At 49.6% G+C, this 19,264-nt stretch overlaps 1 protein-coding gene across 4 annotated transcripts in view; it reads right to left on the bottom strand.

Annotated features, from left to right (window-relative positions):
* Nucleotides 1–7,900: 7,900 nt before the first annotated feature.
* Nucleotides 7,901–19,264, bottom strand: part of Clpb (ClpB family mitochondrial disaggregase) — a 127,670-nt gene continuing 116,306 nt past the window's right edge. For all 4 annotated transcript variants that reach the window (XM_006993275.3, XM_015986844.3, XM_076548577.1 and 1 more), the window contains 7 exons: nt 17,078–17,122; nt 16,453–16,614; nt 10,018–10,174; nt 9,347–9,420; nt 9,095–9,214; nt 8,801–8,905; nt 7,901–8,217 (listed from right to left, as the gene is read on the bottom strand). In XM_006993275.3, coding sequence (XP_006993337.1) covers nt 7,966–8,217; nt 8,801–8,905; nt 9,095–9,214; nt 9,347–9,420; nt 10,018–10,174; nt 16,453–16,614; nt 17,078–17,122 — 915 coding nt within the window. In that variant the 3' untranslated portion in view covers nt 7,901–7,965. The remainder of the gene's footprint in view (nt 8,218–8,800; nt 8,906–9,094; nt 9,215–9,346; nt 9,421–10,017; nt 10,175–16,452; nt 16,615–17,077; nt 17,123–19,264) is intronic.

The following is a 19,264-nucleotide window of genomic DNA, read 5'->3' as shown; positions in this document are numbered from 1 at the left end:
AATGTGTTGCTCTGATTGGTTAATAAATAAAACACTGATTGGCCAGTAGCCAGGCAGGAAGTATAGGCGGGATAAGCAGAGAGGAGAATGCTGGGAAGTGGAAGGCTGAGTCAGAGAGATGCTGCTAGCTGCCGCCATGACAGCAAGATGTAAGGTACAGGAAGGCCATGAGCCATGTGGCAAATTAGACTAATAGACATGGGTTAATTTAAGCTATAAGAACAGTTAGCAAGAAGCCTGCCACGGCCATACAGTTTGTAATCAATATAAGTCTCTGTGTTTACTTGGTTGGGTCTGAGCAGCTGCGGGCCTGGCTGGTGAGAGAGATTTGTCCTGACTGTGGGCCAGGCAAGAAAACTCAAGCTACATCCTACTTTGTGTCTCTGTGGCTGTGATGAGCATCAGGACCAAAGCAAACAGGGAGGAGAGGGCTTGCCTCACACCCCAGGTCACAGTCGTGGAGGAACGAAGACCTTGGGGATGGCTGCTTACTGGCTTGCTCCTGTGGTCGTCTTATACAACCCAGCGCCACCTGCCCACGGCTAGCACCGCCCACAGTGGGCGGGGCCCTCTCACATCAATCATCCAACAAGAAAATGGTCCACAGTCCAATCAGATGGAGGCAACGCCTCAATTCGGTTCCCTCTCTCCGGGTGACTCTTTTGTGTCAGGTTGACATAGACTAGTTAGTTTATAATGAGCTTATTTTACTCGCCGGGATTAGAGATGCCCACTGAACCTTTCATTTATATTCATGTCTTTCATCAAATTTGGGAAGTTTTCAGCCATTACTTCTTCTCTGTCTCCTCTCTGTTCTTTCCTGACAGGACTGAATGTAGCTCAGGATGGCCTCGAGCTCACTATATAGTTGAGAGTGCACTTGAATGCCTGGTCCTCCTGCTTCCTCCTCCTGAGAGCTGAGATCTCAGGTGTTCACCACCACACTTCTTTATGTAGCTAGTGTGGCCTTGAATCATGACCTTCCTGCCTCAGCCTCCTGAGTACTGGGATTACAGGCATGTGTTATCTTGGGCTCTGGTGTGTGTGTGTGTGTGTGTGTGTGTGTGTGTGTGTGTGTGTAAGGGGTCAAATCCAGGGCCTTACTCATGCTAGGCAGGCACTTTAGCTCTGGGTTACATGCCTACCCTGATATTTACACTTTGTTCACACAGTATTTATCTATGTCTTCCTTTGGTTATTTAAGTCTGTTATTTGAGAGATTTTACTTAGCTGGATGTGGTGGTGCACGCTTAAATCCAAGAAGGAAGGCTGAAGAGATGGCTCAGTGGTAAGTGTTTACTGCTCTGGGAGGGGTCCTGTGTTCGACTCCCATCACCCACAAGGTCACCCACAACCTCCTGTAACCCCAGTTTCAGCGGCTGACACCCTCTCTGCTTCCGTGAGCACAAGGCATGCACGTGGTGCACAGACAGACATGCAGGCAAAACATTCATATACATAAAATAAAGATAAAAAATTAAGGAGTTCCAGAATAGGGAGGGTTGGGCTAGGAGCAGTACTGTTCAAGTTTGAGGCCAGCCTGGGCTACAAAGTGAGTTGAAGGCCAGCCAGGTGTTAAGTAAACCTGCTATTATACCTTCTTCAGAGACGGCCTCTGCTGACTTACTTCCTTTTTTGAATGGGACACAATGCCTGCCTGCTTTGCCTTGGGAATCTCTTCTCCTGGAGGTTTGTAAATTTTGACTGCTGCAGGCTGCCTCTGTGACAAGGGTCAGCCTGAGTTTCTCCATCTCCATCACAAAAAAACGATTTTGGGTGATGGTCTGACTACAGAGCCCAGTATAGCTTAGAACTGGCTCATGTAGCTGAGGACTGAGTCTGGAGTTCCACGCATACTGGACAATCACACCACCAACTAAGCTACATGCCCAGTTTTTAAATTTTGTCAGATCTTGTTCAATGTTTTTCTCCTGTTAAATTTCCTAAGACTTTATAATACTGAATAGGTAGCACACTGATATGGTTTAAAACTTGTCTAAAAAGTGAGTCTTTTGACATTTCCTTTCCACTGCTGTCCCTTTTGTGTGGTGGATTATGGAAACCTGAGTAAATACGCCCATCTGTTTGATGCAACTGAGATCCCAATGCTTTTTGTTCTCATCGCTTCCTGTTACTGGCTGTGGTGGTCTGAGTGAAACGTCTGCTATGTTCCAGATAATCTGAAGACTTGGCCCCCAGCTGGTGACACTGAGGGGTGGCCCTGCTGGAGGAAAGCATCACTGGGGGCGGAGTCTGAGGTTTAAAAGCCTCTCACCACTCCAGGTTCATTCTCTGCTTCCTGTTTATGGTTGAAGATGTGATCTCTCACACCCAGCCGCAAGGCCTCCCCCTTCCACCTTTCCTGGCAGTGATGGTGATGGACTCCACCGCTAGAATTGTCAGCCCCAAATAAACTTTTTCTCCTATAAGCTGCCCTGGTCATTGTGTTTTGTCACAGCAACAGAAACTGACTAATAGGCTGGTAGAATAAAGAGATTTTTTTTTTTAATATTTGGCTTTTATTTAGTCACTCAGCAAATGCTAATAGGTTTTTACATCTGCCCTTTGGGTTTTCTAATACACCACTGTACATCAGAACAAGAGAATTTACTTTCTAACATTTGTACCAATTTGGTATTCTCCCCTAGCTGCTTTCTCTGGAACCTTCTAAACAATGTCTTACTTCAGCCTTAAGAGACAGGGTTAGTATTTAAAAGTAAAACATTTATTAGTTTTTTTTTTTTTTTTTGGTGGTCTATCATTATATACAAATAACTTTCCTTTAACTCAGGGTTAAAGAAATCCCACTCAAAACTGCATATATTGATGTTTTATCTTGCACTTAAAAACCTTAATTTTGAAGTAGTTTTAAACTTACAGAAAAGTTGCAAAAATAATACAAAGAATTTCTGTATACCTTGCAGATTCCAAAAGCCGACTGCAGCTTCTCCTCCTCAGAGTGTACAAGCATGCACGGCAAACTAAGATTCCTGAAATTTTAGAAATTGTATTTTCTAAAACTAAGGCCATTCTTTTCAATAATCACAATTATAAAAGGGAAACATTCTCCGTCCATAGCTGTTGACGTGGCAGGTGGATGTTTTTGCTGACACTAGGCAGCAGCAGTGTGCCCTCGTGAGACCAGTGTCTACAGTTCAACTCACTTGGAATTTCTGCACTTGGTTAGAGGTGAGACCGCGGTTCTTTCAGTCAGTTTTATCAAGTCTGAGTACACGTGGGTCTTTTATTTGGTTTGTTCTACGGGGTCTCACGTAGGTCAGGCTGGCCTCACAGTCACTTCCCAGGGATGATCCTGCTGCCTCCACCTCTCAAGTGCTGGGAGTACAAGGATGAGCCACTCTGCCTCCCCCCCCCCCCAAAAAAAAAAGACAAAGACTCAGAGAGCTCAGGCTGGCCTTGAGCTTGTAGCTGAGGATGACTCTGAACTCCCAATCCTCCTACTGCCATAGGTACAATTGTTTCATCGAAGGAAGCCAAGTCAAGAACGCAAAGGGGAAACCTCGAGGAAGGAATTGAAGCAGAGACCGCAGAGGATCACCGCTTATCGGCTCTCTCATCCACCTTTGCTATACACCTAGGCCCGCCTGCCCAGGGAGGCATTGCCCATACAATGGGTCCTCCTCCTTAAATTTACAATTACAAACCGCCCCACAGACTTGCCCGCTGGCCAACCAAATGGAGGCAGTTCCTCCATTGAGGTCCTCTTTTCCCAGGTGACTTGAGTCTGTGTCAAGTTGAAACTAGCCAGCACATACATAAATAAATATTTCAAAAGTTTAATTATGGGGGCGGGGAGATGGTTCAGTTCCTAGCACCCACGTGAAAAGCTCAATGTGGCAGCACATGCTTGTAACCACAGCACTAGCAAGGGAGGAAGGCAGCTCCCTGGCAGCCAGCTCAGCCTCCACCCCCGAGAGATCCTGTCTCACAAACTAAGGGCCAATGGGATGGTTCAGCAGGTAAAGGTGCTCCTTTACCTGTCTCTAAGACCTCTACATGCATGACATGGCATATATGCCCTCATGCTTTCCACATACAAAGTAAGTAAAAATGTAATAATGCTAACAAAATGTAATGTACTAATAAAAACCCCAAGGCAAATGGCTACTGAGGAACACACCTGAGGCTGAGCCCGTCCTCTACACACCTCTCCCCCACATGAAAGCAAACCCACACAAAAGTTTAATTAAAGTGCTTTTTGTACACCCTGGAGGCCCTGAGAGGGTGTTTTACACCTTGGAATTAGAGTTACAGACAGTATTGAGTCACCATGTGGGTGCTCTGAAACCCGGGTGCTCTGAAAGAGCAGCCAGTGCTCTTAACTACTGGGCTATCTCTCCAGCACATGAAGTGCCCTTCTTAAGACTTGACTATTCGTTTTCTGCTTCTTCCTCTTCTGTTTCTTTCCTTTTCTTCCTGTGTGGTATCAGACTGCCCTTAAGAGCAGTGGTTCTTAACCTGTGGGTTGTGACCCCTCTGGGGGTCAAATGGCTCTTTCACAGGGGTTGCCTAAGACCACCCTGCATATCTAATTCCAGGGCATAAAACACCCTCTTCTGGCCTCCAGGGTGCACATAGGGTGCATATATATACATGCATGCAAAACACTAATACACAGAAATCTAAACAAACAAAAAGGCTGCCACACATTATAGTATTAGATTGGACTGCAGGCACCAATTTGAACTCATGATTTCTTTTCATTACACAGATGAAGCGATAAAACCAGACATGTGTGTGTGTATGCATGTGTTAATAGATCTTTTAACTTCCTGGTGCACCTGCTGGGAGGGCCTGGGCACCACCAAGCATCCCTGGTGTCCAGATCTTCCTCTTGAAGCACCAACATTGGCTCACACAACAAAAGGAAGCAGGAGTCTTGGAGACATGGGCGCTGTGGTATGGAGACTGTGAGTGAGCCCTGAAGTCTGTGGTGCCAGAACATGCGGCTGCCAGAGGCCAAAGCATGAAGGAACTCCCAGTGGCCAGGCAGGGCTGCACTGAGCAACACACTTCTCCTACGTGACAACCCACAGAATAAATTAGCATACACTACTGAATGAGGTAAAAAGTTTCTTTAGAACAGAATACCAAAGAATAAATACAGGTGGATGAATAAGGAACAACAAAGTCTTCCTAAGAAATACAGTAAATACAACAGTAAAATGTCTGAGCCGAGATGGACACAACTCTAGGAAAAATTCTAGGCATGTGACATTTAAATAGCTTCAAATATCTTCCAGAACATTTTCATCCTTTTAAAACATTATTATTATTACTGGGTGTTGTGTGTGTGTGTGTGTGTGTGTGTGTGTGTGTGTGAGGGGGCAGGGAAACTCATGTCACTGCATGTGTGGAGGTCAGAGGACAGGTTTTTTTTTTTTTTTTTTTCCCCAGACAGGGTTTCTCTGTGTAGTTTTAGAGCCTGTCCTGGAACTCACTCTGTAGACCAGGCTGGCCTCGAACTCAGAGATCCACCTGGCTCTGCCTCCCGAGTGCTGGGATTAAAGGTGTGTACCACCACTGCCCGGCCAGAGGACAATTTTTTATTTTTTTATTTTTTTATTTTTTTTTGGTTTTTCGAGACAGGGTTTCTCTGTGCAGCTTTGCGCCTTTCCTGGAACTCACTTGGTAGCCCAGGCTGGCCTCGAACTCACAGAGATCCGCTTGCCTCTGCCTCCCGAGTGCTGGGACTAAAGGCGTGCGCCACCACCGCCCGGGGAGGACAATTTTTTAAAAGATTGTATTTATTTATTATGTATACAGTGTTCTGTCTGCATGCTAGAAGAGGGCACCAGATCTCATTATAGATGGTTGTGAGCCACCATGTGGGTGCTGGGACTTGAACTCAGGACTTCAGGAAGAGCAGCCAGTGCTCTTAACCTCTGAGCCATCTCTCCAGCCCAGAGGACAATTATTTTGAAGTTGGTCTCTCCTTCCATTTTTATATGGGTTCCAGGGATTGAACTCAAATCATCAGCTTGTGCAGCAAGCTCCTTAACTTGCTGAGCCATATTATGTCCTCTCACTTTTTTTTTTTTTTTTTTGACAAGGTCTCGCTATGTAGCTCTAGCTGGCCTGGAGAACACTCTCTAGACCAGGCCAGTCTAGAATTCATAGAGATCTACTTGCTTGGCTCTTTTTATTTGGAGACACGGTTTTACTATGTAGCCTAAATTGGTCTGGAACTCACTGTGTAGCAGAGGGTAGCCTTGAACTTGTGACAATCCTACCTCAATCTCCCAATTGCTGGGAGTCCAGGCATAAGCCAGTATGTTTGGCTTAATTTCATTTCCAGGGGAAAATTATACACACACACACACACACACACACACACACACACACACACACACACACATTCATTTTTGTGGTGTTGGGAATCAAACCCAGGTCCTCATGTATGTTAGGCAAGGTCTACTGCTGAGCTATACCCCAGCCTGAAAGTTGACAATTTTCCAGTCGAGAGAATGTTATACAGACAACCCTACCTCATGATTACAGTTAACAGGCCAGTGCCGGGAGGCAGCAGGGCAGATGGCTTCTGTGGTCACCTTGCCAAGAATGCAGACCTGTCTCATCAGTGACAACGTTAGACAAATTCAAGCTGAAGGACTCTTTAAATGTCCAGATCGAAGAAGGGCGAGGACACAGAAACCGCCCCAGGCAGAGAGAGGGGAAGGCAATGGAAAGCAAGTGCAATGTGGGGTTTCCGGGCAGGTCCTGCAGCTGGACAAGGACACCAGAGGAAGGCTGGTGAACTCCAGATGCTGGCAGATGGGCAGGAGCATGTGGCAATGCCCATTTCCTGGTCCTGGTTTTGCCATCACCCAAGGTTTTATGAGTATGACATTAGGAGAGGCTGGGGAAAGGTATGCGAGTTTTACCTTTTTTGGGGAGGATAATTTTCTAAATCTAAACAACTTCAAAATAAAAAAGAGAACACAATTACTGAGGTAGAGAGCATCAGGCTGCCTGACAGGCTAGGTGGTGCCACCCAGAGTTGTGATCATGCCTGGCTTGACCATCTTGTCATGGCATTCTTCTACGACCCACGGCACTCACTGCCTTCAGCGCCATCTCTGCATCCTGACAGAAGCTAGTTAACGCGCAGGAGGGTCTACTCAAACCCTGTAGGTAACAGTGGCAACTGGTGGCTTCCGCAGATGATGCACAGGGACTGCCAGGCGTGCTGTATCCTGCCCAGCTGTCCAGAATGGGCATGCCACGCTGAGTTATCAGCAGGCGCATTCCGGACTCACCTGCCTGGGGGAGCAGTTAAGGGATGGCTGAGGCACACTCCAAGTCCACCTGCATGGAGTCTGACCCCAACCTTGCTCCCATATAGTTTTCCAGTACCTGTATTGCCAGCCTGTTGAATGAGCCCTCCTCAGAGCTAAGTTTGGTCACCAGGGATCACGGTCCCATCCCAAAGGAAGGCAGGAAAAGGAACCACTCAGACCTATGGGTGCCCTAAACTGGCTTAGTCGTAAGGCTTGACTCCAGGGTGGTTATGATAAAGACTTGTAGGGCGTGGGAAAGAGACAGCTGCAGAATAAACTACTGAGCCGCCATGCTTGGGGCTCTTGCCTTCCTCCACTCCATGGGGACACCATGGGGATGAGCTGCATTAGCACAAGCAGAGGTGGCATGCCACAGCCTGGTCCCTGTCTTCTTCCAGCCAGCCTTGTTTGCTGTTGCCATGCTTCGGAGCTTCTGGCCACATGTTCATGTTCTAGTGATGGCGTGGAATTGAGTCCACACCGAGTGCAGACCAGGCCTTCCTGTTCTGTGCCTTGGAGACCATAACAGACTATGAACCTCACAACCCAGAAGGCAGGGGAGGGCACCAGGCCTTGGGGAGGCATGAGGGGACGGTAGGTCAGTTGCCATGCCACAGCAAGGGGCCTTTATTAGATGTTCAGGGTACATACAGGCAGGTGGATGCTAGATGGTGTAGCACACCTTCTCAGGGTGGAGTGGTGCCCGGATGTCCAGTTTGCGGGTCTTGCTGTCCTTATCAATGATCTCCAGACGCAGTGTGGGTGGTGGACGCTTCTCAGCCTCGGGTGAGGGCAGCTCAGGGCTCTTGAGAAGGTGCTTGTCTGAGTCCTCCACGGTGATGCGCAGGGTGCAGCCCCCTGGTAGAAGGTCCTGCTCATAGGCTGCTGCCAGCTGGTTTACCACACGGCGCTCTACCTGCAGGTAGTGGAAGGTGACATGGCCGTTATTGCCTTGGCCTGCACCTGACATACAGCTTGAGCCAGGAGCTGGCCTCTGTCACTTACTGTTTGGGCAAGTCAGAACCTCGGAGCCTTGGTTTTCACTTGCAAATTGGGCTTAAAGGCAACCAGCTCACCAGTTACTGCTAAAGGCTCCATGATGTTAGTTCTTGAGTCTCAGCCCAGGTCCTTCTAATGAGGGTTCACTTATTCACCCCGCTTAGAGACTAGTGTTGTGTTTTGGTTTTTGAGACAAAGTTTCTCCCTGTATCCCTAGCTGTCCTGGAACTCGCTCTGTAGACCAGGCTGGCCTCAAACTCAGAGATCTGCCTGCCTCTGCCTCCCGAGTGCTGGGATTAAAGGCGTGCACCCCACTGCCCGGCTAGAAACTAGTTTTAATTGATCACCTTTTATTTTTAGTTCTGAAGGGGCTTCTGTTCACTGTTGGTGTGGACAATTCCAGCGGCTGAACTACATGGAGACCACCTGAAAGTTGGGGTTGGGGGCAGCATGGAGGAAAGTGTAGAGATACCATGCTGGTCTCAGGTCTATGTGCTCACCTCATGCTTGATGGAGCGGGCGCCATAGTGGACATTGTAGCCATCAACCAACACATCTGCCACCTCTCGGTCCCACAGGAGTGTGATGTTGTGCCTCTGCTTGGCCTGAGGTAGGTCAGAGAGAGGCCTGTCTGTATGTTGCCTAGTACCTTCCAGCTCTAGGCACATTGCTCCAAGAAGGCCTTGAGAGACTGGGCCCCCAGGACCACTGGCCACACACCACCTTTAAGGGCAGGAATCATTTTAAGAGTTCCAGATCTCTTATCCCCACCCATGGGCAGTCAGTTCTCTTACTCTCTTGGCCCAGAAGTTCAGTTCCTTGTTGACCAGCTGGATGAGCTCTGAGTGGCAGAAAGGGAGGAAGTAGACGATCTCATTGATCCGCCCCAGAAACTCATCTCTCCGGAAGTGAGCCTGCAGAGCCAGGTTAAAAGTGGAGGCACTCAGTGATGGTGGGGAAGTTTCTGGACAATGGGGAAGATAAGGACTTCCATATTTCTGGAGGGGTTCCTCTGTCCCCAAGCCCCAGCCAAACGAAACACTCACTTTCAGGATGGGGCGGATCACATTCTCCTTAAAGTTCTTTGAGATGGTGATCTTGTCACTAATCTGGACGTCCCCTGTCAAGACAGATCGTAAAGTATTACCAATCACACTCAGGACCTCTGGGGCTCTGTCAGCCCCATGGAAGAGCTGTTGGGTGCATGTAGCCAGTCTAAGGTCCTGGGCCTTGTCTTGAGTGCGTCCGCTAACTTCTGAGGCCCTTTGGCTGGCAGATGCCACAAACCACAAGCTCAGGTTTGGTTGGGTTGAGGCAGAAGACTCAGGATCAAGACCTGAGCTCTGACTCAGCGAAGAGGCTCAAGGGCTGGCTCCCCCTGAGGAGAAAGGCAGCTGCAGCCTCTCTCTGATGCCATCTCCAAGACCCTTATACGTGAAGCCTTGCCCACTTCCATAATGTCTGACCTGATGTCTCCTCAGAGTTTCTGTTGAGTGTGTATCTCTCTAGTCCCTAGGCCTGGGTGGCAGGTCTGAAGCCATCCTGTAAACCAGTGGGCCCAGGCTTTACTGAAGGAGGGAAGGGGCACTCTCTCCTGTCCCCGCTACTCTCTGGGATGATACCCACTTTCTGCTTTAAGGATCCCAATTCCATTTCTGTCCCCAGGCATGCCAGTGGTCAGATCACCTCCCTGGACACCCCAGGCCACACATCATACCAAGGTTCTCGGCAATTCGACTTCGGCTCATCTCTAAAGCTTCCTGCCTCAGCTGTAGTGCATGCTGGGCGATCTCATCACTGGCTACATTGGAAGTCATGATGAAGATGGCATCCTTGCAATCAATGGTCTTCCCCTTGCCATCTGTCAGGCGGCCCTGGTAAGGATGAGGGATGGGATGTTTAAGAGGTGGTAGCTGGGTAGGCTCCACAGACAGCTGTTTCCCAAAGCCCTGTGCTGGTGCCTCCTACTCTACGCTCTCTGAGCAGAGGGATGCCAGACATACCACATCCTGACGATGGCTTTACCAACTGAGGCCTCCAGGGGAGGTGCACCTGCTTTGGAACCTCAGGGCACCTAGCATTCCCGGTTTCCAGTGGCCAGTCTGACTCCCAACCAAGCACACTTCCTTTGGAGGTCTACTCTGGGTAGTAATTCTCTGAGCCTCGTCACGATCCTGGTCTATCGTGTCGGTGAGACCAGGAAACAAATGACGATGAAGGGAAGCCTGGGAGGGAAGTGTGGAAGTGCAAGGGGGGAATCTTAGAGTTGAATATGAGGACCAGAAGAGGTCACTGGTGGAAGAGCTTCAGGAAGCTGTGCTGGGCAAATGGTCAGGCAGCTGTTATTCCTGTGGCTAATGATGTCCGATAAAGTCAGACAGCTCTCATCTCTGCATTTTCTTTCCTTCTCTCTCTTTCTTTCTTCTTTCTCTCTCTCTCTCGCCCTTCCTTCCTCTTTCTTTTTTCTTTTTCTTCTTTTTTCTTTCTTTCTTTCTTTCTTTCCTTCCTTCCTTCCCTCCTCCTCCTCCTCCTCCTCCTCCTCCTCCTCCTCCTCCTCCTCCTCCTCCTTCTCTCTCTCTCTCTCTCTCTCTCTCTCTCTTCCCTTCTTTCTCTCTCTCAAGACAATATGTAGCTCTGGAACTCACTATGAGGACCAGGCTGGCCTCACACTCACAGAGATCCATTTGCTTCTGCCTTCCAAGTGCTGGGATTAAAGGCATATGCCACTGTGCCTGGCTCTTTTTGATGTATAGTATATACTATGCATGTGTGGGTACCTGTAGAAGTCAAGAGGGTATTAGATCTTTGGGAGCTGGAGTTACAGGTGGTTGTGAGCCACATGACATGGCTGCTAGGAGCTGAAAAGCAAGCACTCTTAGCCATTGCCTCTCTAGCTTTTTATCTCTCTCTACCTTCCTATCCATCTCTTATTTAATGAGACAGGGTCCCATGTAGGCTTCATACTTCTTGCGTAGCTGATGACGATCTTGAACTCTTGATCATCCTGCGTCCATCTCCCTAGTGCTGGTATTACAGGTGTGTGCCACCAGGTTCAGCTTCTACCTTTGGAGCCATCCTCTATCCTGGTAAAGAGCGAGAGATGGTGAGGTTCCTCCTTTAGGCACTTTAGGAAATTTTCTTGGAATGCTTAGTTCTTTCCAGAAGTGACACTGAGGAAGCCATCTCTCCTAGGGACAGGCACGCCAAAGAACAGGAACAGGAACAAATGGAAGAAACGGAACCAGGTGAAGGAAGCAGAGGCCTGGTCATACAGCAAGCCTCCAGGTCATCTGTACGCCAACAACGGACAGCTGACAGCAGAGAGCAGGGCCTCACTGAGAGGAACCAGTGGAGTGGCAAGGGTACCCCTTCCGTCACCGCAGTGCTCTACTGCATCCATCTGCCAGAACGGAGCTCCTCTGGGCAGAGGCCAGGCTGCTCATCACTGTCAGGGCCAGTGTCTGGACCAGGCGTCCAGCACTCACTTGCTGATTGCTGATTTTTTTTTTTTTTTTTTTTAAGACAGGGTTTCTCTGCGTAGTTTTGGTGCCTGTCCTGCATCTTGCTCTTTAGATCAGGCTGGCCTTGAACTCACAGAGATCCACCTGGCTTTGCTGGGATTAAAGGCATCACCACCACCGCCTGGCATGATTGCTTGAATCTTTACAACCACAAAGAACTCAAGCTTGGAGATTAGCAACCTGTTTATAGTCTTGCAGCTAGAATACAGGACAAGAGAGACAAACTGACTCCCGGGCTCTGCCTTCTCCTCTGCACCGGGCTAGAGAGCATCCCAAGGGTGCCTCATGCTTTCCTCACCAGCTTTCCTTCTAGGCCAAACTTAGTTTGAATCCTTTGCTTCTTCCTGGAGACAAGTGTGAGGAAGAGGGAGATAATCTTTGCCTGAGGTTATCTGAGGTGTGACAGAGCTAGAGAACATGGCCCTGGGGACAGATCACCAAACCACGGTGGCTCCTGCCCTTGCCTAAACTTGTCACCATGCTTAGGTCAAACTTTCTTTCCCCTTCCTTGATGGCACCGGAATGAAGCAGGGATAGTGTTTGCTTCTCAAGTCCAGGCAGAGGCAAGAATCCCCAGTGCTGGGCATACTTTCCAGGCTTGTTTTGCCTGGCCCTCCTTCCAAAGGGGCACAGCCCTCCGCGTTTTGGAGTGGGTCACCCGCTGTCCTTGCTTTGGTGTGGAAAAGGGAAGCAGGGCAGCCCTTGCGCCCGCTCTCTGCTCTTGCCTCTGCTCACTGGCTCTAACAACAGAATCAGTGGGAAGAGCTTGAACTTGGAGCCAAGTCTGGGTGCTTGTGTGACAAGGACCAAGCATGTGCACACGGCCCTTCACTTTGTGTGTTCCACACCTGCTTCTGAGGACTGGGTCCATGCACTGCTCTCCTGGACAAAGCAATAACCAGCAGCGATTTCAAGGGGAGAGACCAAGCTCTGCTCCTAACTGGGCCTCAGGATGGTCCTAGGTGGACGCGGGGAGCAGGAGCAGTGCACAACTGACCCCAAGGGTCACTTTCACATTTACCTGTTTCCATGGCAATTAAGATGTGTTCCAAAGATGAAGCTGTCCTTGTCAGCTGTCCTGGCTGGGTGAGGTGCAAATCTCACCCCAGGCTGATGGGCTGCCTGTCTGCCCTGCCAATACTTAGGGTTCAAATCCTTATGAGTACTTAATGAGAGGAGGAGATAGTTTCCAAGGGACCAGGCTTTTCTGGGATTTCTACACTGGGCTATAAGTGCTGTATCCACTGGAGATAACCCTAGTATTCATGGTGCTTTGGTGATAGCCATAGAATTCTTGATTTTCTCAGTGCAGTCATGGTTCAGGGACTTCCATCACCCCAAAGTCTGAATCACGTGCCCCTCTAACTGCGGCACTCGTTCCTTCCCCCAGCATAGCAGCTACCTCAGGTGTCCTGTCCACTCAGCTCATCATTAACATCCAGGCTGTGCCCCTTCTGTCCTGCACAATGCTTCATGAATAAACACACGAGCTACAACACACACTGTGGATTGCCCATCACTGCAGGGACTCCCTCTTTGAACCTTCTCCGATCTGTGCCAGGCTTGCAGTTCAGTCCCTCACTGGTTCTGTGCCACAGTACCTGCTTAGATCAATGTGGCACCCACCCCCTTGGAGGCCTCTGTTAGCCTCTGTGCTCAAAGAATCATGATTGTGACTTCTGGCCAGAGCATTCCTAAGTTCTGGAGTATCCATGGCCTGGTTCACAGGCACCACGTTCTCACAACTGCCATTCCCCAGGTGCATCTTCCTACAGATGGGGTCTGTATCTGCTGCCTGACCTGCAGGTTTCCTTGCTTTAGCTCATGGCTCAGCCATTTGATTACCCTGGCCAGAAATCGGCTCATGTGGGCACCTCCCTCTCCTCACAGGCAAATGTCTAGGGGTTCTCTGCATCCCACAGAACCTGCTTTAGACCAAGCTGCTGCAGCTACAGATGGATTCTTCAGGTCTCTCCTCACTGGGTCTCCTCCTGTTAGGCATCCTATGCAGACCTGCCTTCAGGGTCTTTATAGAGTGAAAATCTAACCCTGTTGCTTAGAGATCTTTCAAGTGTTCCGTATTCCCTGTAGGATAAATCTATATCCTTTGCCTGCTTTAAATATTATTTGGGGTGTGTGTGCGCGCGCGCGTGCGCGCGCAGGATGGAACCCAGGACCTACAGCATGCTAGGCAAGTGCTCTACCTCTGAGCCTCCTTCCTGGCTGTGTGTCTCCTGGCGACCTCATCTGTCCCACTCTGCTCCTGCTTCCTGTCTGACAGCACTGGGAAGAGCGGCAGATCCCTGGGGCTCTGCGGTGTCAGCTTTCCGCTCGCAGCCTTCTCTGCGTCCCTCATAAACACATGCTCGCACACACACTTCATCCCAGCACTTGCGAGGCAGAGACAGGTGGGTCTCTGAGTTTGAGATCAGCCTGGTCTACAGAGCAAGTCCAGGAAAGCCAGGGCTACACAGAGAAACCCCACTCAAAAACCCACAATTACAGTTAGTCAGCAGAGCATTTTCTGGCTTGGAGGGCTTGGGGCAATGACTGAGGTGCTCCAGTCAAAGTCCCACCCTCAGCAAGCACATCTTTAACTCTGGCTGAGTAAAAAGAGCGTCACAAACCCGCAGGCTGGGCTGCATGGTGGAGGAAGGGATTAGTATCAGCTTCCTAAAAGGCCTGCAGTGGAACCCTGCGGCAGGACAGAGGTGGACTGGCTTTCATAGGAGGTATTAGCATGCTCTAGTTGGGCTGATTGTCAGCAGCCACTTTACCTCTCTTGGGGCCAAGAAGGCCACCGTGTGAATCTGTGTAGGAAGGCCAGAGGCCATCAGGCTGCCAGCTCGCCCCCCTGAGCTGTGCTCTCCTCTCCTCAAATGCTTCCTTACAGATTGGCCTCCTTCTTGTCCTAGACAATGGCAGTCATGTAGCCTGCAAGCTTTGGAATGACCCCCCTGGGCTAAGCACCTTTACCTCTGTGTCACTGTGAGGATGGGAAGAATTGATACGTGTGCATTCCTTAGAATGGTCTGTGGTAGCACACAAAGTACAAAATCTCCAACTAGTACCTGCCCCCTTCCTACCCGCTTCCTAGGTAGCTCATTCGGCAGGGGTGGGTGTGATCCACAGCCGAGCTCCGGAGTCCGACCCACAGGCCCCGAGTTCATGTGTGACTGGCCTTCCTCCTCTCAGGCCAGCTGACTGGGAAGAGGCAGCCAGCACACCGGGGAAAGGCAACTCTGGGCCGGATGGAAAGGCTGGTGCAGCTGCTGGGGACATTTGGATCCTGTGACTTGGGGCCTAAACTGTTACTTGCTCTCGGAGAGTCTCTCTCTGTGCCTCATGTGACATGGGAAGCAAAACAAATCTTTATTTCCCCAAAGTTGGAGGGGACCAAGACATGGTGCTAGCGAGAACGCTCTTAGCGAGAGAAAAGGTCCTCATCTCCACTCAGCCCTTGGTCCTCACAGTCTTCTGGAAGGGCAGGGACTCTGGAACAGGAAGAGCCTGTCCTCTGCTATGAGGACCAGTCACCACTCGGGCTCAGGAGACAAGGTACAGAGGAGAGCTGGCTCAGGATCACATGTGTCCACAGTCCAACCCTCGTCCCCCACCCACCCACCCCCGAGATAAGGTTTCTCTGTTTAACAGACCTGGCTGATCTGGAACTCACTCTGTAGACTAGGCTGGCCTCGAACTCAGAGACCCACCTGGCTCTGCCTCCCAAGTGCTGGGATTAAAGGCGTGCGCCACCACTGCCCGGCTTCAACCCTGTTTTTTTCACAGAAGCTCTGTAGCCGTACAATTTTCGTTTATACCTTCTCTGAACTTTGGTATTTTTGTCTGTAAAAAAATGAGCTAACTTCTTCCTGCCTATCACAGTACCAGCAGTGATGTCGGTTAAATCTTTACTAGAGGGCCACATCAAATGCACTGAGGAAAGCAACTTCTCATTTATAGCTCATCTTGTCTGTTTGGAGGGACTGCCCTTTTGTAGGGAGATGGGCACCATGAACACCAGTAATATCATTTCATTAGTAATAACGTGGCTGGAATTTAAAAAGAACTCGTGCAGGCCTGGAAAGCTGGCTCAGCAGTTCAGAGCACTGGCTGCTTGTCCAGAGGACCTAGGTTTGATTCCCAGAACTCACATGGTAGTTACCATCTGTAACTCCAGCCCTGGGGCATCTGATGCCCTCTTCTGGCCTCTGTAGGCAGCACACACACACACACACACACACACACACACACACACACACACACACACACACACAGGATTGCAACCTCCTTGCTTGTCACTGATATCTAGAGATGAGGAGTGATGGTCACAAAGTCAGTAAGGAGCAGGGCTAGACCTAACATTCCTGCCTCCCTCCCCCTACCCCATGGCACCTCTAGAAGGCAGCCTGGGAAACCATGGAGTCTAGCTGGTTTCCCTTCAAGTGCCTCACCTGGGCCCTGCCCAGAGAGGGGATGGAGTCATGTTTTCCAAGTACCTGAGTATAGATGGGAGGAGGGGAGCAGTAAACAGAGGATCAACCAGCCAGGCTCTGGGCCCTGGCTCCTATCGCCCGCAGCCCCCTCAATGCTGTGTGCCTACTACTCCATCTTGGCTCAGCCTGCTTTACCTCGTCAAACAGCTGCAGCATAATGGTGAGCACATCTGGATGGGCCTTGTCCACTTCATCGAAGAGGACTACTGCATTGGGGCACTGCTTCAGCTTCTTGGTCAGCTGGCCACCCTCCTCATGGCCGATGTAGCCTGGCGGAGACCCAATGAACTTGGCTACCTGGTGTAGGGCAAGAACATGTTAGGAAGGTCTTCGCCCCCCCCCCCCCCCAGACAGGGGTTCTCTGTATAGCCTTGTATTGCTCTGTAGACCAGGCTGGCCTTATACTCAGAGATCTGCCTGCCTCTGCCTCCTGAGTGCTGGGATTAAAGGCGTGTGCCACCACCACCTGCCTTCTTTTTGTGTTTTTAGCCTACAATATAGGGCCAGTGTGGGAAGATGGCTGCGTAAGGTATTAAGAGGGCCAGTCTCAGCAAGGACAGTCAGCTACAGGTCAGGAATCCAGTCATGATGGGAGAGCAGATGGATCAGTTTCTTCAGAGCAAATTTTGTAAAGAGCACATCAGTGACTAGTGTGCGTATACCCCCCCCCCCCCAGATAAATCCTAGGGCTGCTGGAATTTCTGGAAGCCTGAAGGCCCAAGTGACATATCATACAAAACACCAAAGTAGACCATCCCACCTCGTGTCGCTCCTGGAACTCAGACATGTCAAGCCGGATGAAGCCCTACATGGAAAAAAACAAAAATATGTCAAGGAGAGACAGGAGGCAGGAAGGGCCCAGGCCAGAGTCCTCAACTATCCTGGCCTTCAGGTCACAGCAGCTTGAGATGTCTGTCACATTCTCAGAAGTCCACATTTTCCTAGTTTTTACTTACTCTCCCACAAGATACCTCCATTTTCTACTTAGGAAGTCCAAATCGCATCTCTGCCTTTCTAGATGATTCGGATGTCCTTCCCCTCAGGTAGCTTCTACTGGTCTCCTTACCACATTACCTGTAGCTCCCACTCCCCTCCCTCCACATGTGTCCTTGAAGAGCAGCTGTTTGAGTGGCGCAGGCAGGCACGGCCAAGGTCAGCACCCCCAGTGCAGATGGCAGAGATGAAGGACGGGGCTCCGCAGTGCCCCTCAACTTTGCAAGGCTGAGGGAGGCCTATGTCCCCGTGTTTTCCTCTATAGTACAGAGCTATCATCTCCTCCCCGTTTTTTCTTATAAGGTATCTGTGCTGACCCTACCTGGCTGGTTACATGTGACTTTAACTTGGGGTTATGTACAGAGTGAGACAACAGCACCCAAGGGCTCATCCAGCAGGTGCTGACCGTGCATTCTGGTAATATGTAACACCGTGAGTAATGGAGTACATTTGACATCACGGTCTCAGTAATCTAATGGGATAAGCAGCATCACAGAACCCACTACTTAGAAAACTGGTGAAACCACGGCCCCAGCCAATTCCACCAAATACTTGCTCTTAGCCTGTAACCATACTGCCACTAAGACTCCAAAGTCTTTTGGGCTCCAGTAGCTGACCTTATGATACCATCACAGAACAAAGGTTCTTCCTCGAGGACTACCAACTCAGAGTTAACAAGGGGTCCAGTTGGGGAGAAACAGTACAGAAACTGAGGGGATAAAAACCAAGGAGCCCACAAATGGACCTGCTAGAAAAACATGCAGCTATAATAATGTCTTGGGAGGCAGTAAGGCATTAGTACTTCTTCACAAACCAGTAAAAAAACCAGAGGCAGACTAGAGCTGGACTCCCAGGCAAGTGCTCAGTTCAGTTCATGAACCACCTTGGGAGACACCGGAAGAGAGCTCCCACTGGAGATGACCCATGTGACACTGGGCTCAAACCTAACACGTTTTGCTTTATGGAGTGTCCTGGAGGTGTCAGGAGCACTGGTTAGTCAGCTTGCAGTCCAGGGTTCTCTTGGATTTTGAAAGTATGCTTCAAACATGAATGCTCCATGGGCAGACAATGTTCATGTAAACATATTCTGTAACGAGTTGGCACAGGGGGCTGGACAGATAAGGGGTTTTAAGAATCACCTATGATTTAGTAAGTGTTTTGGGGGGCCTGTTAATGCATCTCATCTTTCTTGGTGAAACAGATGAATCAACATGTCTGCCTTCTTCCCCCTTAGAGCAGCTGAGAATAACGGTATTAAGAGTGGAAGGCTGGACTCTGGGTTCACACATCCTCCTACCAAATGACCTCGGGCAAGCCTCTTGCTATTCCAAGGCTTCAGTTTTCTCAACCAAAGAGCAGATCTAAGTTAGCACTGTGCTAAGTTCCTCATAGGATCACGTAAGAACATACAGCAGGTGGGGCAGGATAAAGGTGAGGGAGTGGCCTATGACAGTGTGGTGAAGCCTGAGCAAGTTAATGCTTACCACGACCTCAGACACAACTGAAGAGCTCTGCCCTGAGACAAGAAAGCTGATTTTGCAGGTAAGGAGCTACCTAGGGCCAGGAGAAAACAGAACTGGAACTCCAGCCGAGGGTCCCTGGCTCTGGAGCTTGGCACACCACATCTCACTGTCAGACAGCAGGTGTAGGCAGGCCATGGTGACACTTGCCTCTCAGGGAGGCGTATACTGATGGAAGACACCATCCCACTTGTGGGACACCCTGACGGGGGGGGGGGGTTCTGTCTCCCATTTAGATGCAGCACCTAAAAAATACCCGCATCATCGGTCTTCTAATAGGGCCCCTTCTTTCTATAGCAGCAAGATACACTCCTATTTCCAGTGTGTATGAAGATATATTAAGACGGCATGGGTAAGGAGATTATAATTTGTAATTAAATATTAACCTTTCTGACAGTATTAAAATTAAACCACTCAGAATTCTTCATCCCTAA

This window comes from Peromyscus maniculatus, chromosome 1, assembly GCF_049852395.1.
Source record: "Peromyscus maniculatus bairdii isolate BWxNUB_F1_BW_parent chromosome 1, HU_Pman_BW_mat_3.1, whole genome shotgun sequence".
Classification (NCBI taxonomy): domain Eukaryota; kingdom Metazoa; phylum Chordata; class Mammalia; order Rodentia; family Cricetidae; genus Peromyscus; species Peromyscus maniculatus.
This window is presented reverse-complemented; position numbering and strand designations above follow the sequence as displayed.